Source organism: Aedes albopictus, chromosome 3 (genome assembly GCF_035046485.1).
Source record: "Aedes albopictus strain Foshan chromosome 3, AalbF5, whole genome shotgun sequence".
Taxonomy (NCBI): domain Eukaryota; kingdom Metazoa; phylum Arthropoda; class Insecta; order Diptera; family Culicidae; genus Aedes; species Aedes albopictus.
The window spans coordinates 354307206-354332034 of NC_085138.1; the positions used below are offsets into that span (position 1 = coordinate 354307206).

The 24829-nt window shown below is 42.6% G+C and overlaps 1 protein-coding gene across 1 annotated transcript; it reads left to right on the forward strand.

The window, feature by feature from the left end:
* The first annotated feature begins 5650 nt into the window (after positions 1-5650).
* On the forward strand, positions 5651-20552 carry LOC109408735 (zinc finger protein 540). Its single transcript, XM_029874937.2, has 7 exons — positions 5651-6069; positions 6132-7370; positions 14970-15788; positions 19695-19784; positions 19853-19997; positions 20057-20140; positions 20221-20552. The coding sequence occupies exons 1-7, from the start codon at positions 5899-5901 to the stop codon at positions 20475-20477; spliced, it is 2805 nt and encodes a 934-aa protein (XP_029730797.2). The 5' UTR covers positions 5651-5898; the 3' UTR covers positions 20478-20552.
* Positions 20553-24829: the final 4277 nt, after the last annotated feature.

Consider the following 24829-nt stretch of genomic DNA (forward strand, 5'->3'; position numbering starts at 1 on the left):
AGTGAGAGTGTATTTCGCTGACGTGTCCGAACACGTTCAATTCCTGCGTGGTGCGAGAGGCGCATCACATTTCCTGTTCAGATGAACCAGTGAGTGAAAGTTTAGAAGGAGTGTAACATCGAATCTGTTGGGAGATCCGTTCCTGTGAATCGGAGTCACAGTGCGAGACTGTGAATCCGAACCTGTTGTGAAACTGACGATTCCAACAAGAACATTTGCTGTTATCAGTTAATTGAATGCGTACTGAATTTGTGAACATTGTCAGTGCGGAAGTGAATTTTGAACATGGCAGAAAAAGTTGAGCTCTTGCTGCAGATTAGCGAGACTGAAGTGAAGCTGACGTGCATCGAGGAAGCACTCAGCAATATCTGTTTTGATTGTACTGTAGAGAAAGAGGAGGTGTTTATGCAGTTCCTTAAGCAGCAATTGGAAGATTGTGGACATGAGTGTGAAGAAGTTCATTCCCACCTGGAGCCTTACATGGCGGAGCCAGAATATGTCGAGCTTTTCGTGGAGTGTGAGTTGTTGAAAGTCCAACATTCTGATGTAAGTATACTTATGGAAAAGTTGATCGTGTCTGCTGCTGCATCTGGTAAGTCTGTATGTGAACAACTGCCAGCTGCGGTTCCAGCGTTCCCGAGTGAAGGATCGGCCGTCAACGTGAAGAGAGTACCGCGTGCCTGTCCGTCGTCTTGCATTTCGGTACCGATACCAACTCGAGGCTTGGGGACTGCATCCTTCGTGTTGCAGAGTGACTGCAATGACGAACCGTGTGAACTGTTAATCTCAACTCTCAGTGCTAGTGGAATTGAATCCGACATCCTATTGTCCGAGTCAAGATCGATCATCGAAATCCGATCATTATTGGTATCCTCGATGGAACAGTACGTTCTGTGTTTTATATCAGGAGAGCAGTTGAAGACGTTGCTGGTTGTTAACAAACTCGTGTCACGCTTGCAAACATTATGTGTGTGTCATCAAGACTTCTATTCGTTCATGGACGACGAAGAGGATCGTACTCCCCAACCAATGACAGTGAGGGTTCGTGTCCGGAAACCACCTGATCCAGGTGAAGCTGCACCAGGTCCGAGTCCGAGGAATCCATCGATGCGCGTATCACTGGGTCTTTTCATGGTTGGACGACAAGCGCAACCGAAAGAACTTTGTTCTTTGCCGGGGAGTATGTCATCCCTGCGTCGACGCCGCCACCAACGGCACACGATTCGAGAACATTCCTGCATCATACGTGGAGAAGAGACGCCAAGAACATGCCACAACATGTTCGATTCTGGGCATCAACCAATGCGAGCGAGGCTCGCGCTGATTGGTGCGTGATGTATTTTGGGAATGCTGGGGTAGGGTATAAATGTAATGGAATTCGCTCGAAGAGCATCAGTTTGTGTTGATCAGTGATAGAATAAACATCGTTGGAAATTATTCCCAAGCGTTTTCCTTGGACAGCTGAACAATCAGCCTTTTACAAGGCTTCCACTAAAGAGTTGTTCCGTCGTCGAGCTATCGTCTGCAGCACTTGTTCCTGTGGCCCTCTTCAGTGGGAAGAGCCGGCCAACTTCCGTCCAGTGTCCGTGATCGGACATTTTGGTCCTTCGAGCCGGATCTAGCATTCAACAACCAAAACAACCTTGGTGGAAAAACACGGTAGACTCAACGATTCAACAAAACGTTTCGACACAAGATGTGCCTGAGAACCACAATCCAAAAGGGCACGACAAGACTTCAGATTCCCATTGACATCTTTCACTTGAACCCTCGCTGTCATAAGCAAACTGTTACAAACACGAGGCATCTGCTTCATCGAACACGAAACTGTTGGAGCGGACTGAGATTCACCAGAAACAGACTTGGATTTTACATTTGGCACAACAGATTTCGAGGTAGACGGATCTGACTGTGGGGCGGACTGCATAACCGATTTCGAAGTGGAGCAGAAAATCTTTGATCCTCTGGGTCTCATTTCGCCTGTTGTTGTTTTCGCGAAGATCATCATGCAGCAAATTTGGATGAGCAAACTGAAGTGGGATGATGTTGTGGATGGTTCTAGGGGCAAGACACTGTGCAAACGAGAGCAACTCTGAGGATTTCTGAGTAACTCTTTCTGTCGATGATCGACGAAATTTGTTCAAAGACATCCCCAAAACTGCAATTTTCATTCAGCACACGCAACACTTTGCAGTTTGACATTGGTGCCAGATCACACTTTGGTATAAATGGGAGGAAATCTGAGGAACTGTGAGGAATTCTGAACAACATTTCGAGCACAGATTTTCTCTCGTTAGATCTGTCCTGCCCCTAGGGATGGTTAAATGCGAATGCCGGGTGGTATCATATATAAGTAGTGGCGTTTGCTCGATGAGCAATCAGTCTTTGTAAAAAAAAAAAAAAAAAAAAAAAAAAAAAAAAAAAAAAAAAAAAAAAAAAAAAAAAAAAAAAAAAAAAAAAAAAAAAAAAAAAAAAAAGGTAATAGTGCAAGATCGTGTTCCTAACGTGTCCGAACACGTTCTGTTCCTGCGTGGTGCGAGAGGCGCACCACCGTTCCGGTTCAAGTGAACCAGTAGTGAGTGTAACCGAACTTTCAACCTCGAAAGTAAATCGCGCGCGAGTGCCACAGTGACAACAGTCCGATATTTTCAACCCGTGTTAGTCGCGCGCGAGTGTGAGGATGACGTTGGATCGAACACCAACGAAAAGTGAAAAGGTCACAATGACGGACATCACGACGCTAGTGCATCAACGTGGACAGGCCAAGGCGCAGGTCACGAAGATCCGGAAGGCGTTGGAAAGTATGGCAGGAGCTGGGTCCACTGCTCCGAGTACGGCGATGCTGGCTGTGTATTCGAAGAAGCTGGACCGCTTCTACAGTGAGTACCGTGAGTATCACAACCAAATTGTTGCGGTCATTCCCGATGACCACCTGGACGAGCAAATCGAAGCGTATGATTTGTTCGAGACGCAGCACACTGATACGTGTGTACTGCTGGAGACAATTGTGCAATCCCTCAACGAAGACGCACAACCTAGAGCACAAGCGAATACGCAGCAGCAGCCAGACGCTCCTCGTATCATTGTGCAGCAACAGCCGTTGAAGGCACCGATTCCCTCCTTCGACGGGAAGCCGGAAAACTGGCCACGCTTTAAGGCCATGTTTTTGGATGTCATGGCCACATCAGCCGACTCAGACGCAATCAAGCTCTATCATTTGGACAGAGCTCTGGTCGGCACAGCTGCTGGGATAATCGATTCTCGCACGTTGAGCCAGAACGATTACGAGCACGCGTGGAAGATACTGGAGGACAGATACGAGGACAAGCGGGTCATAGTAGACGTCCACATCAACGGCCTGCTGGCACTGCCGAAAATGCATCGAGAGAACGCCAAGGAGCTCAGAGCGCTTATTGACGAGGTCACTCAACACGTCGATGGGCTGGCTCTGATGAATGAAGAGATGACTGGATTTTCGGAGCACTTCGTGATCAACCTTCTGGCCGCGGCGCTGGACAAGGAGACGAGGCTTCAGTGGGAGGCAACCATTCCCCACAAGGAGCTGCCGGAGTATGAAGACACCATCGAGTTTCTGAAGAAACGATGCGCTGTGCTGGAACGTGTGGAAGCATCGTTGGCCAAGCAAGCTTCTACATCGAAGACATCGGTTCCTGCGAAGAATCCTGGATACCAACCCAAGAACGCAACATCGAAGTCGTATGCTGTTACCACCAAGGACCGGACGTGTGAGCTGTGTGGAACCGGAAACCATCCGGGCTACAAGTGCGAAGCCTTCAGGGAGATGACCGTCGCTCACCGCCAAGCCAAGGTAAGAAGCATCAGAGCATGTTATAATTGCCTAAGGGTGGGTCATTTGAGTAGTGCGTGTTCTTCACCGTATTCGTGTTCTAAGTGTAAAGCAAAACACCATACTCTTCTCCATCTCGACAAGAATGATGTTCAGTCCACTCTCGTTAAGGCCTACATTTGTCTGTTTGTTTGTATGGCCACAAAGGCGATCCACCTTGAATTGGTTTCGGATCTGTCTGCCGCAGCGTTTGTGGCTGCGCTGCACCGCTTTGTCGCTCGCCGTGGCCTGGTCGAAGAGCTGTTCTCGGACAATGGGTCCAATTTCGTCGGCGCTAAGTCCGAACTGCATAGTTTGTATGAGTTGTTCAGAAGCGATCAACTGCAGGGTAAGCTAAACGAGTTTTGCCAGACCCATGAGATTAGATGGACGTTTATCCCTCCCCGTGCTCCGAATTTCGGCGGTTTGTGGGAGGCGGGTGTAAAAAGCACCAAAACCCACCTTAAAAAGGTCCTCCGTGATGCTTCTCTGACGTTCGAGGAGTATTACACCGTTTTAACGCAGATTGAGGCCATCCTCAATTCGAGGCCTCTGTTTTCCTCCTCTGTATACCCCAACGAGCCTGAGGCGATCACTCCGGGCCACTTCCTAATCGGTCGCGAATTGACGGCCATTCCAGAGCCAAATCTGGAGGATACGAAACTCAATCGATTGTCTCGTTGGCAGCTCGTTCAATGGATTCGTGATCATTTTTGGAGACGTTGGTCTCGGGAGTACTTGAACACTCTACAAATTAGGCAGAAATGGACGAAAGGTTGCAAGAATGTTACTCCAGATACGGTAGTGTTGTTGAAGGAAGACAACATTCCTCCGCAGTTGTGGAAGTTAGGTCGTATTGTAAACGTCTACCCAGGTTCCGATTCGGTTGTTCGTGTCGCAGATGTCCAAACGGTTAACGGTGTTTTTCGTCGTCCTATCTCGAAACTCGCCCCTTTGCCCATTGAACAAAATCTCCATTAGATGTCTTTTCGCCCGGGGGAGAATGTCCGCGCACGGAGCGTACATAATGTAAATATGTGTTTGTGTTCAATAACATCCTAAATAATCCTCACCCGTAACATTACATCCAAAATCCCAACCTACTAATCCCGAGTCGACCGCGGGTTATTTCGGTCCCCCCCTTACTAACACCTGTGTCTATAATGTTTGAACGCGCACTACCCACCCGAACGGCAATGCTTCTGTTGCTTGGCTGGCGGCCGACGAGCGGCTGCACATGGGAACGGTGACGACGGCTACCACATGCGAGCGGTGGCGGCGGTCAGAATCATCATGCGAGCGAAGCGAGACGAGGACGCGAAGAACACGCTGCGACATGTTCGCATCGCAGCGTCGAGCAGGGCACCGACCAATGCGAGCGAGGCTCGCGCTGATTGGTGCGTGATGTATTTTGGGAATGTTGGGGTAGGGTATAAATGAATTGGAATTCGCTCGAAGAGCATCAGTCTTTGTGAAGTAGTGATCGAATAAACATCGGAGAAAATTCATCCTCAAGCCTTCTTACTTGGACAGCCGAAACCATCAGCCTTTTACAAGGCTAACACTTAAGAGTTATTCCAAGTCGTCGAGCTATCGTCTGCAGCTTTGTTCCTGCGGCCCTCTTCAGTGGGAAGAGCCGGCCAACCTCCGTCCAGTGTCCGTGATCGGACAAAGTGAGTACCGAGGATTGTTCACAATCTGCGAACTTGACTGCGGAAAAAATTGCGACCATGACGCCGCTGGCTCCACCGCAAAAACGAAAACGACATAAAAGTTAAGCGAAATGGTTCACACCCTTAATGTTTTGTCAGTCGCCCTTTTCGCGAATCACTCCGAAATCTGCCTGGATTCAGCTTCATTTACACTTTCTCACTTGCTTCTCACTATCTCACTCTTGATCTCACTCGATTTTTTGTTTTCATATTTATGACACACAAAAGTTTTGTCTCATAACATGTCTACTATCGTAATCGTGGAATATTAAATTACGATATTTTTTGTAATTCCAAAGAATTTCAAGTGATTGTTTCGAACCATCTCGCCTGCACGCAATGGCCAACGAGGGAACTCCCACGGCGCGTGAGTGTAACGCGGCGGAACTTTGCCGGACGTGTATGAACGCAGTCGATGACAACAAGAGCCGCCGGAAGTTGGTTCCGATCTTCAGCATGGTGGGCGATGTATTTATTGCGAATATCATCACCCAGTGCACTGCCGTTGAGGTAAGTGCCATGGTTCGATAATAATGGTTTAAAGAAAATTGACGATTTTGAATTCCGAACAGATTTATGAAAACGATGGTCTACCGGCGGCAATATGTTCCGATTGTTTCGATACGGTTAAGTTGGTGGATGCTTTTGCGAAAGCCACTCGCAATAGCGATGCTGAGCTGCGCCAGCTTTTCAAACCGGATTCGACCCTCAAGGAGCCGGACCCAAGCGACAATGCGGGATTCGTGGAAGTTGTGGAGGAGGAGGTGCTGGAGGAAGAGGTTTTGGAGGAGATCCCTATCGAGGCGGGGACAGCGGTAACTCATTTCCTGGAAATTAAGTTCGAAAATTCGGAACAAATGTTCGACGAGACCGGTGAAGAACCTATTGAGCTGAGTGACGATTCCGACAGCGATTGCATAGAAATTGACGAGGAAGAGGAAGAACCGCCAGAGGAGCTGGACCGGTTGGAACCGGGTCCTCCTCGAAAGAGAAGCAGAAATCCCCAGCCCAGAAGAAGGAAGAGACCGATCCAAACAGAGGAAGATCTTCAGCTCAGCGAAAAAGAACAGGAGCTGTTCACGGTCATTGAAATCCCTTCAGAGAGCCACCTCTGCTGCGGCTGCCTGTTGTATTTTGAATCAGCCGAGGAATTGGAAGCTCATCGCCTGGTGAAACATATCTGGAAATGCGAATACCTAAGGAAGCCAAACTCAAAACCATCCTGTGAGAATTGTTTACGCCAGTTCGGGACGGACAGCGGCAAGGAACGCCACAAGGAGCGAATCCGGTTGTTGAGAGTCATTTGGGAATGTAAGAAGTGTCACGTGCGGTTCAAACTACCTGGTAAACGGCGGGAACATTTGAAGCTTCATCCGAACGACGAACCGAAGGCCCGGGTGGCCCGAGTGAAGGAAACGACCACAGAGAAATTCGGCTGGGTCTGCTGTGGTATCTTGTGTAAAGCAACCTTCGAGACCGAGGCGGAGCTGATTGCCCATGGTATGTCCGAACACTGGGCCGACAAGCAGGCAGCGGACTTGCAGAGCGCGGACAAACCGTTGCAGTGCCAGGTATGCTACCAGCGGTTTGTCGACCGGGTGACGATCGCCCGGCATCAGCGGCGAAAGTACAGAGACAAAAACCAGCAGTGCAGCCGTTGCGGACTGAAGTTCATCTCGACGATAGATCTGAAAGCGCACGAAGTGAAAGCGCACGGAAGCGACTATTTCAAGTGTAAAATTTGCGACAGAAACTTCAGCCTGAAAAGGACCCTTGAGTTGCACATACGAACGATACACATGCTGGGGAAGGTAAGTACACATAGATTTTTACTTCATGAATTTGGCATACCTAGGGCCTGTCCATAAACTAAGCAGACTGTTAGGTGGAAGGGGGAGGGGGGTGTTCTATGGACAAAAATCAACGAGGGTGGAGGGGGACGTATACGGACAGAACTGAGTCTACATAGTTTATGGACAGCGCCTTATCTCTCATGAAGTTGTATACAGGGAGCGGGACATTTGACATGGCGCAATTTAGTTTAGGGTCTTGTACCATTTGGTCAGATGTACCTATTTTGGGCACTTGCCGCTATAACCCAAGATTTTCGCCTTCGGGTGTTGCATCAGAGATTCCTTCAGAAGTTCACTCAGCTGTTCCAACAGGAGTTCCCTCAGGAATCCCTCCAGATAATAATTCATAAATTCTTTCAGGAGGATTCAGGGTGCCTCAGAAATTCCTCCAGAAGGTTCTTAAAGAACCCCTACGGGACGTCCATTAGAAATAAGTCCAGGAGTTTCTTCAGGAATTCCTTCAGGAAGTCCATTAGAAATTAGTTTATCCTTCAGAGATTCCTTCAGGAGTATCAGGGATTCGTGCATCTTCAAAGATTCCTTTAGGGATTCCTCCAGAAGTTCGTTCAGAGATTCCTCCAGGAATTCCTGCTGGGATCTCTCCAGGATTTCCTTCAAAGATTCTGACAGAAGGATTCATGGATACCTACAGGAAAATTTAGGGATTGCCCCTGATGCTTTTTTCAGAGATTTCTACAGAAGATCCTTCAGGGATTAGTCCAGGATTCCTCCAGAAGTTGCTTCCAGAACTTATTTTAGATCTTGCACCAGTTCCAAGAGGATTCAGGGATCCAGAAGTTCTTTCAGGGATTCTTGTAGGAGTTGCTTCGGAAATTCATCTTGGAATTCCTTCAGGAATTCGTCCTGGAAACTCTTCGGAACTACTTCTGGAATTCCTTCGGAGATTTATCCTGATATTTGGATATTTGATCTTTGGAGATTTCTTCTGGAATTCCTTCGGGAATTCCTCCTGGAAATCCTTAAAAACTACTTCTGGAATTCCTTCGGAGATTCCTCCCGGAATTCCTTCGAGGATTCCTCCTGGACATCCTTCGATGATTCCTTCTAGTAATCCCTTGGGGAATCATCGAATTTCTTTTTGAGAGATTCCCGCTGGAATACCTTTGAGGTTCTTTAGGGGATTACTGCAGAAATTCCTTCGGAGATTCTTCCTGGAATTTCTTAAGGGATTCCTTCGGAATTTCTCTGAGCTTCCATCAGGAACTCCTGCTGTACTTCCTTCGGGGGTTCCTCCTGGAATTCCATTGCTGGCTGCTCGAGCCCGTATGAAGTAGATCATCAAAATTAACTTCTTTTCTTGATCAGCCTAGATAGCTGTGTACCCGAGCAGGGAATGAGAACAAAGCTATAACAAATTAATAACTCATTTTGTTATTGATAACTAAATGAAATCAAAACAAGTTTTCGTTCCGAATTGTTTTTATTTAATATCAAATTGAGATATCATTTTGTTATCATTTCAAAAACTCAATGTTAACAAGATTTGATTTCAAAAATCAAAAATAGGTTTAATATGCTTTATTAACATTAATTATATTCACAAAATATTTGTTATATCTACCTGAGTATTGTACTTCATATTGACACAAAATTTGTAATTGCTGATTCTGAGTAATGGTCATGCTATTGATTTAAATTGGTTCAATAAGTCTTTTTAGGGTAACTGGTTATTATCGGCAGTGTTGTTCTCTTCGTTATGCGGGGGTTTTCATCAGCCAAATTGCCTGAAACTTGGTCGTAAAGCTCAGCTTGGTTGGGAAAGATTTGAGGCCAACGTTGAATTTAACAGGTTTCAAAAAGCCTTCCATAATGAAGAGAATAAAACTGCCCAGAATACAAAAGTTCCCCTATATTAGTTATTTCAATCTAAACATATTGCCAAATATTTTGAAATTTGAACTACAGGGTGATTGTTTCTCCAATTCTATTAATATTTTTTTAAAACTGCTCTATTCGCACTTTCGTAAGAGAATAATGAGAGTTCCACAGTATAGACTGTTTCAGAAATTATAAATACACTTTGTTTATTAAATAAAATGAATTGTTCTGATAATTTCAACAAACATCTTTCAGAACACAGCATATCGTGATCCACATTTTTGTATTTACTTTCAATTGTCATGATTTTTAGAAGAACAGTCGAATTCTCTAACAATTAACTTAATTCTCCATATTCTCATTTGCACTAAGGGGTTTTTTTTAAAGAGTTTATCTAACTTTTTATCATATTCGTTTTCTCAACAAGTTGTCAAAGAAATGCCTTTAACCTGGGAGAAATCGATAAAGTCATTTGCACAACTTTTTTTCTGACATCAAGTTTCTTATTTTTTAAGGTTTTCACCGAAACATAACTACCACACATCTAATTTCAACTAATTTATTTTTCAGCACATTTGATCCTTCAGATGGCATAGCTTGTCATACCATAAAAACATGTGTTGCTACATGTGTTGTTGAGAAATTTGAGACAACAATTGTAGCATCGAGAAAGCCCGTAATGATGGTTCTTGATCAAATATTCTAGCAAAAATTGTTTTATCCAATCGAGAAATATATTTTCTTATCGAAACTGTAACTTTCATTGTGTTTGGAAAGGGAATATTTTATTTGTGAGATTTTTTCTTCTCTATTATGCTACATTTTTTGAACCCTTTGTGCAACTTCAAATTTTAATCATCTAGTTTACAGAGCCCCATTTTTTATCTTTTACAAGAAACATCAACAAAATTGGTATTATTTGCTTCATTAGAATGTATACTACATATAAGAGCTAGAAGAAACTTTTTTGGATATTGTGCCAAACACTTTAGGTCGTTTGGCATAAAGTCATTTGGCATTATACCCGATTGGCATATTGTTCATTTGGCATAATTCTAACTTAACCGTTATGTGTCAGACAATTTTTTTGATTTTTTCTACACCGTGCTTTTCAAATGGGCGCTGGGTACCGGGTACCCTGTCGGCTACATAAGGGTTAAAGACAAATGAAGTTGGAAATGGCCATCCGAAGTAATTCGCGGTCGCATTCTACTGTCGAAGGTCACATATTTCACCTTTATAAAGTTTCTCGCGTGAAAAAGGATTCATTGTAGCTCCGTACCAAAATTTAAATCCCGAGATGTTTGATACAGTTTTGAAAATTATTCAGATATTTATCATACATGAAAATGATGAATGCCATTTCATTTATTGTTATGCCAAACGGCCATTTTGCCATACGAATGTTCTGTCAGATTATGACATTTCAGGCCAAACATTTCAATAGGTCCTATCTGTATTTGAGAGGCTCTCTTTGTTCACTTTATCTTTCAATTATTGCAATGTAATGGTACACTTTTGAACTATTTTTGCAGTACAAATCAAAAGACGATTGTTTTGACCATCGTTCAATGCAAGGAGATAATCATAATACAAATAAACAGCTGAGATATTAACGAAAGAGAGGGAAACCAAAGAGAGCATCTCTTTGCAGATAGGACCTTTAGACATGTTTGGTCTGATTTGATCATTACGCCAAAAGACTATGCCAAACCCGATAGAATTAATGTAATAAATATTTTTCCAATCGGATGCCTTATTTAATGTCATTATTTTTTCTCGAGTAACGAGGCAAAGAGCTGAGAGGCCGAATGCGACTCAATTCGTTGCTCGATATCATTCAATTTGAGTCCCGATGCCTTTGGCTCTGGGATGTCGTGAACATCTTCCACATTTGTTTTACTGCAGTGTATATAATCAGAAGGAAAAGCTGAAATATAATTATACAAAAATATTACGTGCAGTTGTCCTTTGACTTCAAATTTACTTTTCTTTGTCACTTAAATGTACATAATCCATAATATTTTAGTTGAATTATGCTGGAACTCTATGAGGATATCATATCCGATTTCCTTACAATTTTCCTTCGTGTAGGCTCCAAGTTAGAAATGACTGTTGATGAAATGTTAATGTTACAATCGATAATACTACGACATTAATAGGGGTCATATTCTGATAATATCGTATCAAACAAAACAAGTTTTCAATCACGAGATTCTTTACTTATTCATGTAAATTAATGCCTAATAAAATATCAAAATGAATACTAAATTTGTTATTAGTTTTTAGTTATTACCCTATAGATTTGATATCTCCCTGATAACTGCGTATGATATCAAATCGTAAATTGTGGATAACAAAATGAGATATTAATTTGTTATCAATGAGAACTCATTCTGTTTTCAATTAGATATTCCAGTACATTATTTTGTTATCATTTTTGTTATGTTAACACTTAAGTCATACAAAATGAAAACTCACTTTGTTATCAAAATTCGTGATATCTAAATAACTCAATTTGTTTTCAATTTGTTCTCATTCCCTGCTCGGGTAGTGTCGGTAGCGATTGTCTCACTTGGCTAAGAATAACACTACGGACCGCCTGTTCCGGTGGTAAGAGACCCCCATTTCGTGGTGTGATGCGGCTTCATGTTTACCGTGCCTAGGAATGAATGGCTAGGGGGGGGGGGGTCTAATAAAAACCTAACCGCAAACGGAGCCTGTGGAGTACCAGGGCGCCCTCCACAGTATGTTGCCCTTACTGCGCTAACCGGAGCAATGGTGCAGTGGACCTTGTGTTTCTCCGAGACAATCAGCTGCCCTTTTTTAGTCTCACTTCAGGCTTAAGATCGGGATTATGAAGATGTTAATTAGTTTAAATTTTCACCTATATGGTTTCACATTATGCGATTTACACAGTGTATTCTGTGTTTCCTCGTCTTTGGCGTTTTCCAATCAATACCGATCTGGTTTTGTTGCTGCTGTTCTTTGTTGTGCTGTTGTTGCGAAGAGTTTAATCTTGCCTAGTTTGGGTAGTGGCTACGGTTAGGATAGCTCAGATCAATCTTCAGCATAAAAGAACAGCAACAATCAATCTTTGCAGACTTATGCAAACTGGTTCAGCCCAAGTAGCCTTGTTCCAAGAACCTTACTTCCGTAAGGGGAATTTCTAAACCTTGTGAACCCGGTGTTTGCTACTTTCAGTAAACAAGAAATGGCAAACCCGCGTGTCATGCCTCGAGCCTGTGTACTTGTCATCAACGCAATAGTTGCTACACTCATCTCTGAACTAACCACCAGAGATCTATGTGCTATCACAATTGATGTATCTGTTGGAAACCTCAATAGGAAATACGTCTATTGTTCGGTTTGTTTACCGCATGATGAACCATCCCCTACGGATGCTTTCAAGCAAGTCATACTGTACTTCAAAAGGCCTTCCGCTAATAGTTGGCAGTGATACTAATGCTCACCATATCATCTGGGGCAGCTCAGACATTAACTTGAGAGGCTCCAGTTTGATGGAGTACTTAAGTAGTACAGATCTTGCATTACTTAACATAGGCAACCGCCCAACCTTCATGGTATCTGCTAGAGAGGAAGCGTTAGACATAACGCTTTGCTCTAGTAGAATTAGTCACGAGCTGACCAATTGGCATGTGTAAGATGATGAATCTTTATCTGACCATCGTTGCATCTGTTTTGAACATTTAAATGTTACTTCGCAAACATTGCGTTTCAGGAATCCCCGGTCAACAAAATGGGATTTTTTTACTGATTTGGTTGCGGCCAAATTTCATGGATACTCACCATCCATTGACACTCCAAGTGATTAAGATGATGCCGTTGATACTACAACGACCTTCATCATGGAAGCTTGTGAAGAAGCATGCCCTCTACGGCCTGGGAAGATCACAAGAGGAACCCCTTGGTGGAACTCTGATCTGGCGAAATTCAGGAAACAATGTAGAAAGAGTTGGAACAGACGACGTTCGGCTGGTTCGGAGGCTTTCAGGTCGGCTCGCAAGGCCTACAGGAAAGCTCTCCGGTCTGCTGAACGATCCGGCTGGAAAAACCTTTGTACAAATGTTTCCAGTTTGAGTGAAGTCAGTCGGTTAAACAAGATTCTTGCGAAATCTAAGGATTTTCGAGTGAACGAACTTCTTTTGCCAAATGGCGATCTGACTTCCTCTAATGAGGAAGTTCTGGAATGCTTATTCAGCACACACTTCCCTGGATGTGTGGAGATTACATCTTCGGATGAACCTGATGTCTTTTCTTGTAGTTATGATTCCCTGGCTTCGGCTCGGAGTATTGTAACTATAGAATCGATTGAGTGGGCACTTAATAGCTTTGCTCCATTCAAATCCCCTGGGGCAGATGGGATTTATCCTATTTTGCTTTAGAAGGGATTTGATTATTTCAAACATATTTTGAAAAAAAAAAATACTCGTTTGCAGTTTAGCTACAGGGTATATTCCCAAATCTTGGCGGGATATTACTGTGAGGTTTATTCCGAAAGCGGGTCGTGCGTCGTATGAAGAAGCAAAGAGTTTCAGACCTATCAGTTTGACCTCTTTTCTTCTGAAATGCTTAGAACGCATTGTGAATCATCACATCCGTGATATTCATCTGACCAACGTGCCTCTTCATGTGAACCAACATGCCTACCAATCTGGTAAGTCCACTGTGACTCTTTTACACAAGGTTGTTTACGATATCGAGAATGCATTCGCTCAAAAGCAATCTTGTTTGGGTGTTTTCTTAGATATCGAGGGTGCCTTTAACAATGTGCCTTCCGATGCCATATTGGAAGCCGTACGGAGTCATGGTATATCTCCAATGATTTCCAATTGGATTCATCAAATGCTCAAAAACCGATATCTCTTCTCGACATTGCGTCTAGCAGGGATTAGAAAATAGAGTGTGTGTGGGTGCCCCCAAGGGGGAGTCTTGTCACCGCTTTTGTGGAATCTCGTAGCAGATACGCTATTGAGGCAACGCAATAACAGCGTTTTTCCTACTTATGGTTTTGCTGACGATAACGGAGGACAACGTGCCTCTGGAGTCGGCCTTCTGATACCTGATTGGGAAAATCATCGAATTTCTTTTTGAGAGATTCCCGCTGGAATACCCGCTGGAGTTCTTTAGGGGATTATTGCAGAAATTCCTTCGGAGATTCTTCCTGGAATTCCTTCCTGGAATTCCTTCGTTCTCTAAGCTTCCATCAGAAACTTTTGCTGTACTTCCTTCGGGGGTTCCTCCTGGAATTCCACTGGGGATTATTACTGGAAGTCCTTGCGGAGTTCCTATAAAATTCGAAGTATCTGCAGGAATCTCTTTTGGAGAGATTCTTGAATCACCAGCGATTCCTGTAGAAATTCCTAGAGGGGTTTTATACAGCAGTTCCTGCAGGGATCAGTCCAAAAGTTTCTCCACGCCGAGGACTTGAGATCGAATTGCTTCCCCGACAAACTTACTAAATGTGAGTTCCTCATTCGGAAAGGAAAGTTATTTGTAGATCCCGTCATGAACAAGCCTAGGTCCTGGAACTAAAAAAAAGTCGTTGATACGGATAAGATTTCTTAAATATTCTTAAAAAAATATACAATATCAATCTTAAATTTCAATACTTTGATTAATAGTTAGTTTATTAACATTGCATCCTTTTTTCTCTTCCTTATATTATATGCTTGTTTCTGAATAATCACTATAAAGAAACCCAGGCGTCCACAAAAAGTTCCGATCCAGACCGAGAACGACCTACACCTCAGCGCAAAAGAGCAAGAATTATTCACGGTCATAGAGATTCCTCCAAACAGCCACATTTGCTGCGGTTGCCTGTTGCATTTTGAATCATCCGAGGAACTGGAGACCCATCGGCAGATGAAACATGTCCGGAAAAACGTAACCACAATGAGGCCAACATCTAAACACACCTGTGAGGGTTGTTTACGCCTGTTCGGGACAACCAGAGGCATGCAGTACCACAAAACGAGAATCAGCATGTTGAAAGTTGTTTGGGAGTGTAAGAAATGCAAAATAATGTTCAAACTACCTGGCAAACGGCGCGAACATGCGAAACTCCATACGGACGGTGATCCGGTGGCCCTGGTAGTTCGAGTCAAGGCAACCACTAAACAGGCATTAGGGTGGGTCTGCTGTGGCCCTATATGCTCACAGTCCTTCAGCACCGAGGAGGAGCTGATTGCCCACGGTCGGACTTCCCACTGGATCGACCGGAAGGCAGCCGATCTGGAGCACGCTGACAGACCGGAACAGTGCCAGGTGTGCTTCCAGCGTTTCTTAGATCGAAAACAGATCTTCGCCCATCAACGACGGAAATACAAGATAAAGAAAATCAAGTGCACCCTATGCGGGCAGGCTGTTTCCTCGAAAACTGAGCTGAAGAGACACGAAGTGAAGGTGCACAACGTCGATGGTTTCAAATGTGAAATTTGCGGCAAATCGTATCCCAGTGCCAGCAGTCTGACTTCCCACATCAAGTTGATGCACGTGAAAGGTGCACAGCATATGGTAAGTATATTTTTTCTGTCTTTGTTTCATGCATTTGCACCGTCGCATCCCAAGTTAGTAACATTTTGTTGACCAATTTGTCTGGTAGAGATTTTGAGAACTGTCATCGAATCTTTTTTACTTTGATTTTGTGCATTGGCGTTGCTAGGGGGGTTTCAGGGGTGCCTGGCACCCCCTAGAATTTTTCCTTGACAGCCATTTAAAACTTTACACAATATTTCAAATATTTATAATTGACACATTTGAACAAAACTTAAGCACACCCGCAATTACTTATATACCTGTTGTACGTTTTGACGTTTTGGATATTGGTAAGAACAATCAACATACTTCTCCCTGTATTCCTACAGAAATACCTCTCTTCCTTTATGCATTCCTCTGGATATTTCAATAAACTTCTCTTAGCAGTCTCCAGGCATAGTCCTGATGGGGTTGTACATACTAGAAATTTCTGCAGAGATTGATTCAGCAATTTCTCCTAGGATTTCTTTGGAAACTTTTACTATGATACTTCCTTGATTTCTTCTAGGGATTCCTCTAAAAAAAATCTATTGGGATTCAATTAGGGTTTCCCAGTGGGATAATTCAAGACAATCTTCCGGGGATCCTTTCAGAAGTCCCTCCGGTGATTTATCCAGGAATTCCTTCAGAGATTTTCTTCAGAGATTCTTCCTGAAATTTCTCATGGAATTCCTCCAAAAATTCTCACTGGGGTACCTTCAGGATTTCTACTAGAGAAGTTTTTCCGAAAATCTACTAGGGGAGTTCTTCCAGAAATTCTTCCGAAAAATCTCCCTGGGATGTTTCTAAAAATCCCTTTGGTGATTCTTCTAGAGATTTCTTCAAGGATTTATCCAGAACTTTCTCCAGAGGGTCTTCGAGAAATTCCACAGGGGATTTCTCCAAGAACTTCTATTGACCTTCCTCCATGAAATCCAGCTGAAATTCTTCAATCATTTCTCATTAGGACTGATTCTAGGATTTCTGCATAAATTACTTCTATGATACCTTCCGGAATTTCAGCTGGGATTCCTCAAGCAATTCCAGCGGTTCTTCCAGCTATTCTTCCTCCAAAAAATCGAACTGTGGTACTTCAGAAATTATGCAACGGATTCTTCCAGAGCTTTCTCCTGCATTTTTTTTTTGCTGAGAACTTTCCAGGCAATGTTCCTGAAATTCTTACAGAAATTCCTTTGGTTGTTTCACCAGGGATTTCTCCAAGGACACAGCCAGAAATTCCTCCAGAGATTTTATCCAAATATTTCTCCAGAAATTCCTCATGGAATTCCTGCAGAAACTCCTTTTGGCCTTCCTTTAAGAATATCTCAAACAACTCCTCCTGTGGTTCTTCCAGCAATTCCTCCAGAAATTCTTACTATGATACCTTCACCAATTTTTCTAGTGATTCCTATACTAAGTTATATTAGCAATATGGCTGGAATTCTTCTGGAATATCTTCCTGATATTTCTTCAGTAATACCTCCTGCGATTCCTTCAGGGCCTTCTCTATAGATTCTTCCAGAATACCTCTACCGGTTATTGCAGGGACTTCTCTGGGTATTCCAAGATTTTTTTCTTTGGACTCCCTCATGCATTCCTGATAGGGTTTCTCTAGAAATTCCTGTATAGTTAGGATTTCAGCTGAGATTTCTACAATGATACGTCCCAGAATCCTTTTAAGAATACCTCCTATAATTTTTTCTGTGATTTCTTCAGAAGCTCTCCGAAGATTCCTCCAGGAATTTTAATCCAAGGATTCTTTAATAAATTGCTCATGGCCTACCTCCAGGAATTACAGCTGGATTTCACTAGCAATTTCTGCTGCGGTTTTCCAGCAACTCCTCCCAGGACTCCTCCAGAAATTCTTACTATAATAACTCGAGAAATTCTTCTATGGGTTCTTCTAAGAATTTCTCCAGAAATTCTTTCAAAACTTGCTGGGATTATACAAGGTAATCTTCCTAGGTGTCTTGCAGAAGTTCCTTCGGTGTTTCCTCCTAGAAATCCTTTTTTTTCATGGGATTTTTCCAAATATTTCTCATTGGATTTCTCCAGGGACTCCTCTTGACTCTCATTGAGGAACTCCTCCTGAAGCTTCTAATGTTTCAGGTATGCCTCGTAGGTCTCGTCCAGAAATTCTTACTGTGATACCTGCAGAAATCCATCTAGGGATTCCTCCTGGCATTCTTGTTGGGATTCTTCTAGGCAGTTTTCCTACTTCCAGAAATACCTTTGATTCTTCCAGGGATTTTTCTAAATACCCATCCAGGAATTGCTCTAGAGTTTTACTCTAGAAATTAATCATGGTATTACTCCTGGAGCTTTTCTTGGTCTCCTTCAAGGAACTCCAGCTGAAGGAATCTCAATAAAAATTTCAAGAGGAATCCCTAAACGAATTTTGGGAGTAGTTGGAATTTCCAGAGAAATCCTAAGAGGTATTTGTTGCATACTAGCAAAACGCGTAACATACGATTTACAAACTAACATGCTAAAATGATTTATTTACTAAACTTGTATATACACATTAAAATAATACATAAAATGGAATATAAACATTCACGACACGGACTGGACGAACTGTGCAAGTGGCCATCTTGCATGTTGACAACTGGCTTGATTGTTGCAACATCTATTGATGATGATGATTATGTTGTGAAGAACATTCTACGAATCGGTCTTTACACGAAGAGCATCGTGAATGATCATTGATGCTTGACCTGATGACTAGCCTGACGATGCTGCTGGTCAGAGTTGTTCGTCTCTGGATGATGATGAAACGCGTAGGTCCGGAACTTGTGTGGAAGCTGCTTGCATGCCGTATGAATGAACGATGCTGCTTGATGATGATGCAAACATCATGGCTGCTGAGTTTTGCTCAAATAGCATCAAATTAGGCGAGGAATCATAATACCCACGTTTTTTCACCATTTCATTGCAGAAACGGAGAATTGACCTTCTCACCATACTAAAATTCAGCTCATTACTACAAATCTAGTACTTCACCGATCTGTCCTATTGCGCTTGAAATGAGTGCCACACTGATAATTCTCTCCGTTCAAATCAGTCTTGTTAGAATTTTCTTGGCAGTTTGTACCGTTGTACGTGTATCACACTTGTATCTGGGGTATTAAACTCCTGTTACTAATTCACAATATTACTAATAGACTAATTGAAAAGAATTTGTGAAAAAAAAAATCGCCTTCTGGTGGGATCGGAACTCACGACTTTGTATTTGCTATAACGGCGCTTTAACCAACTAAGTCACAGAACAGGTAACGATTCTGCGGAATAGAAAGCCAAACTAACTCCGAGCCCACACCACCAACATTCCCCGGATGTCTCTCAGGGTTTTGCAGGACTCTCCTGCCTGGACGTTCTCCCATGTTTTTTTGTAGCTCCGTTTCTGGGGTTCCTGCAGCAGTTTTTGTCGATATTTCTCATGGAGCTCTTCCCACGAATTCTCTCAGAAAATTTCCCAGGCTTTGATAACTCGCAGTTGTTTTTCCAGAATTTCTTGCAGTGACACTCCTCTAATAATAATTGCTCCCGCAGTTCTTGTAGGGATTCATAAGGTTTTTTCTCGGATGCCTCCTAAGATATCCAACGAAATTGATTGTAACATATTATTGGACAAAATATCGAAACGAATCCACAGCTGGAACTTGATGTTATCTAGGGGCCTGTCCATAAACTACGTAGACTCTTAGGGGGGGACGGGGGGTTCTGGCCAAAGTCTACGCCCCATACAAATTTCGAAAATTTTGTATGAACAAAAGTGTACGAGGGGGGAGGGGGGGTCTGAGATGGCCGTTAAAAAGTCTACGTAGTTTATGGACAGTGCCTATATTATACTGTTAAAGATGTTAAACATAAGAGATTCTGATCGAAAGTACCTCTTCTTCACAGTGTACCATTTGCGGAAAGACGTTCCGGCAGTCGGGTGGATTGAGTATCCACATGTCATGTCATGTGGAGGTCCCACAGTTCAAATGTGAGGTAAGAAAATGATAAATGTGTGTGTAAATCAGTTTCAATTCAATTTTCCCTTACCTCAACCGTCGTAGATCTGTTTAAAAATGTTCAAACACAAGCTGCACCTGCGGTATCACATGCGGACGCACACCGGCGAGAAACCGTACAAGTGCCGGTACTGCGACAGTGCTTTCGCCAACCATACCAACTGGAGGAGACACGAAATGACCCATACCGGTAAGTTTCTGTGCGGTTTATTTTCCTTATCATGACCTGACCTTAAACCCTATCCACAGGCGATAAACCACACAATTGTTCCTACTGTGAGAAGTCTTTCATTTTGAGGCGAAGCCTTTTGGAACATGAAGCCAGCCATACGGGTAAGTAAAGCCGTTCCCAGGCTTTAGCTTTGCAGTATTTCAATAAAACATACTTCCCCCTTCATACTTCTACCAAACAGGTGGACCGAAACCGATTCGCAAGGCCCGCAGTCGGCAACCGAAGGGTGGGCAAGTCGATGAGAACAGGCGAGTCGTCGAAGTTGACGACGAATATTTTTCCAGCAGCAGCAGTGACTCAACGGCAGACAACTTGCAGCAGCAGCAGCAGCAGAATGCGGCCGTTGCTAGCATAGCGGATCAGCCGCAAACCGTGCAGTCGGCGGTATACGCAATGTACAACGTTGTTCCAACAGCGTCAGGTTACGTGGTAAAGTAATAATATTAAGATGTTGAGTTCGGGCAACGTTTAGAAGACAGGCTATAATCGAAAGCATTATTTTTACAACGGTAAGTCTTGAATTTTTCTTTTGCTACATGTTTCTTCGAAAGCCTATTGCTTTTTTTGGGCATCTATTAAATATCTAGCATTCTTTATCGAAAGTTTTTTTTTCAAAAGGAGCTGCATAGGGTTTTGTGGGTTTTCGGGTTTTGGTTTATTGTAAAGGCAGCGAAACGCGTAATACCCCGTTGAAGTCATTCTCAAACAAATCAATTGCAATAGGACAGATCGGCGAAGTACTAGAATTGTAGTAATGAGCTGAATTTTAGTATGGTGAGAAGGTCAATTCTTCGTTTCTGCACTGAAATGGTGCAAAAAGCGTGGGTATTATGATTCGTTGCCTAATTTGATGCTGTTTGAGCAAAACTTTGGGTAACAGTGTTGTTGTTTTCTCCATTTCTTGCAACATAAACAACATAGTTATCCAAAGTTTTGCTCAAATAGCATCAAATTAGGCAAGAAATCATTATACCCACGCATTTTGCACCATTTCATTGCAGAAACGGAGAATTGACCTTCTCACCATACTAAAATTCAGCTAATTACTACAAATCTAGTACTACACCGAACGTGCCCCATTGTTTAATAATGCACATGGAAGCCATGTCAGTTGATTCAAGACCTAGGGGCATCTACAGTCTGAGTCTGCTTATAACACAGTCCCTAGGGCCCTAGGGGCAAGACAGATCTAACGAGACAAAATCGTTCGAAGTGTTGCTCAGAATTTCTCACAGTTCCACAGATTTTCTCCCATTCAGACCAAAGTGTGATCGGACACCAATGTCAAACTGCAAAGTGTTGCGTGTGCTGAATAAAAATTGCAGTTTTGAGGATGTCTTTCAACAAATGATTGATTGATTTGTCTTTATTATAGAGACTTTCAACCCCTGGCCCCCTTGACTGATTCGTCTCTTTTAAGAAATTTCGTCGATCATCGGAAAAGAGTAACTCAAGTGAATGTTGGAGGTAATCTCGAAGAAACTCTGACGACTTGCGAGAATTTTTGGTGGTATTGGGAATTTCCAGGAATGTAACAGGTCCTGCAATGATTTCCAACAAAGTTTTATGGATCCTTTGGAATATTTCTTTTTTTCAGAAAAGATTTAGTAAGGTTGTGGTATAAATGTATTGTTTAATGGGACACGTTCGGTGTAGTACTAGATTTGTAGTAATGAGCTGAATTTTAGTATAATGAGAAGGTCAATTCTCCGTTTCTGCAATGAAATGATGCAAAATGCGTTGGTATTATGATTTCTTGTCTAATTTGATGCTGTTTGAGCAAAACTTTGGATAACTATGTAGTTCATGTTGCAAGAAATGGAGAAAATAACAACACTGTTGCCCAAAGTTTTGCTCAAACAGCATTAAATTAGGCCAGGAATCATAATACCCACGCTTTTTGCACTATTTTATTGCAGAAACGGAGAATTGACCTTCTCACCATACTAAAATTCAGCCCATTACTACAAATCTAGTACTTCACCGATCTGTCCTATTCGGAAATAAGTGAAATTTTAGGCAAATTTCGGTGGAAATGCTTTAACATTTTAATATTATCGGCATTATTGTTTTGATTCTACAAGGAGCTTCTTTTGTAAATCCTCCAGGAGTTGCTTGTGAGATTTATCTAGGACTTTGTTTTACAATTCCTGCAGGAGTCTGGAATCCCTTTAAGGCGAAACTGGAAGCATTTCCTCATTTTTTTGGTTTTTGATTTTTCATTAAATAATGAAGCAATATTTTTAAAATCGGTTTTCGTACACATGTAGAGTATGGATCAAGGTATCTTCTGAATTTTTTGTGGTGGAAAATGTTTTCCATTTTTGCAAAACCATTTTTTGTGAAATTTTGTTCGAAAATGGTTTCTGCGAAAACGAAAAAAATTTCCACCACAAAAAAATTCAGAAGATACCTTGATCCATACTCTACATGTGTACGAAAACCGATTTCGAAAATATTGCTTCGTTATTTAATAAAAAAATCAAAAACCAAAAAGTGAGGAAGTTTTTTTTCTGATTCCTCATGAAGTGGCTTCTGGGATTCCTCAAGGAGCGTTCCGAGAATTTACTCAGTCCACCGGGAAGTCCTCCAAGAGTTTCCCAAGAATTAGTCTAAGTGTTCTTCAGGCATTTCTCTAAGAGTACCCCGGGGGTTTCTTTAGGAGATTCCAGACAATTTCTACAGAAGCCCCCGAGAGTTTATCTTGGAGTTCCCAGGAATTTTCTCCAGGATTCCCCTGGAATTCCCCTGGAATTCCTGGCGTTTCACGAAAATTTGTCCAGACCCCTCCGAGAATTTCTCCAGGAATTTCTCGGGAATCCCTCTATGGCTTCCCCACGAATACCACGGGAATTCCTTTAGAAGCTACCGATTAATTCTTGCAACATTTGTTTTACAACTCCTCCAGAATTTCTCTGAGAATTTCTCCATGATTTGACTGGGAATAGGTACCCAAATTACCCGAAAATTCCCTCCAGAACTTCCATGAAATTTGCTTCAAAAGTTCCCCAAGAAGTCCTCCAGCAGTAATGCATGGTTCTCTCAGGATTTCCCTGGAGTTTTTCCCGGTATTTCCCAAAATTCCTAAAGAAGCTCCTCCGTTTTATTTCCAAGAGTTCCCCAAAAAATTTAGGATTTTTTTTTTCAGAAGTTAGTTTATCAACTCCCAATGAATTCTTTTAGGAGTTTCATAGAAATTTCTCCACCAGTCCCCAAGATTTTTCCCAGGAATTCCTCGGGAGTCCCTCCATGGCTTCCCCACGAACACCACGGGAATTCCTAGAGAAGTTTTCAAAAATTCTTGCAGCATTTGTGGTAGAATCCCTCCAGTATTTCCCTGGGAATTTGTCAATGGTTTTCCGGGAAATAACTAAATAAATTATAAGAAAATCCCATCCAGAATTTCCACGAAACTTACTTTAGAAGATCACCAAGAAGTCCTCCAGTAATTTTTCCCGAAAACTTCTAGAGAAGCTCTTAGGATTTATTTCCATGAGTTCAACAAAAAAAAATTGAAAATTCCTGCAGGAGCTCCTTGGGTAGTTCTCCAGGAATTCGCTGAAAATTCCTTCAGAATATCGTAGGGAATTCCTCCAGAAGATCCTCGGAAAGTCATCCTGGATTTCCTCGGGAATTCTTCCAAGAGGTCCTCGGGCATTCCTTCAGGAGTTTCTCGGGTATTCCTTCAGGAGATCATCGCGAATTCCTCCAGAAGATCCTTGGGAAACCCTCCGGGAAATTTCTCAAGGAGTTTCTTATGATTTTCACCAAAAGTCCTTTGGGTACTCCCCCAGGAATTCTACGGGAATTCCCCCATAAGTTTCCCGAGAATTCTTCCAGGAGTTCCTCAGACATTCCTCCATGAGTTTCTCGGAAATTCCTTCAGGAGTTCATCCAGGAATTCCTTGGCAATTTCTCCATGAGTTTTTCGGGAACTCATTCAGGAGATCTTTGAGAATCTTTGCAGAAGATCCTCGAAAAATCTTCCCTGAAGAAGGTGTAATAAACACCGAAACTTCGGATGAAGAACGATATTTAGTCGCTTGATTGCGTTTGATGACTGCGCAGCTGAAAAACTTTCCCGTTAATTCCAGGATATTCTTGGTAATTCTCCAGGAAATCCACGAGAATTCCTCCAGGAGATCCTCGGAAATTTCTCCAGGAGTTCTTCGGAATTTCTTCAGCAGATCTTCGAGAGTTTCTCAAGGAGTTTATCGGAAATCCCTCCAAGAGAATTCCTTCGAAGTTCCGTAAGTTTTTTTAGCAGTCCCTCGGGATTTTTTCTAGATTCCCCGGACACCTACTGCAGGAGTTTCCCGTGATTTCCTGAGAATTTCCTGGCGTTATTCACAGGAACATCCAGTTGATCTTCTGATATACTCCTAAAATAATTCTTGTTAATCTCCTGGAAGTATTCCCGATAAAATTCTAGAGGGCTTTATGAGAGATTCCTGGAGGAAGTCCCACGGATCTCCTAGAAAAATTTCCCAGGAACTTCTTTGAGAATTATCGAGAAACTCCTGGAGGTATACCCGAGAATCTCCAGAAGAAATATCCGAGGAATTTCCCTAGAACTCCTGCATAAGTTCCTTTTGCTGGAGGTATTCCCGAGAAACCCCTGAAGGAATTGCCGATGAATTCCCTAAGAAGTCCTGAAGAAACTTTTGGCAAACTACTGGAGGAATTTCCGAGGAACTCTTGGAGAATTTCCCGAAAAAGCCCTGAAAGAGTTCCCAAGGAACTCCTGAAGCAATTCCGAGGAACCTCTAAAGGAATTCCCGAGGAACTCC

Coding starts and splice junctions, on each gene's coding strand:
- LOC109408735 (XM_029874937.2), top strand. CDS start 5,899: ATGGCCAACGAGGGAACTCCCACGGCGCGTGAGTGTAACGCGGCGGAA. Junction 19,785..19,852: donor TCCCACAGTTCAAATGTGAG/GTAAGAAAATGA, acceptor CAACCGTCGTAG/ATCTGTTTAAAAATGTTCAA. Junction 20,141..20,220: donor ACATGAAGCCAGCCATACGG/GTAAGTAAAGCC, acceptor TCTACCAAACAG/GTGGACCGAAACCGATTCGC.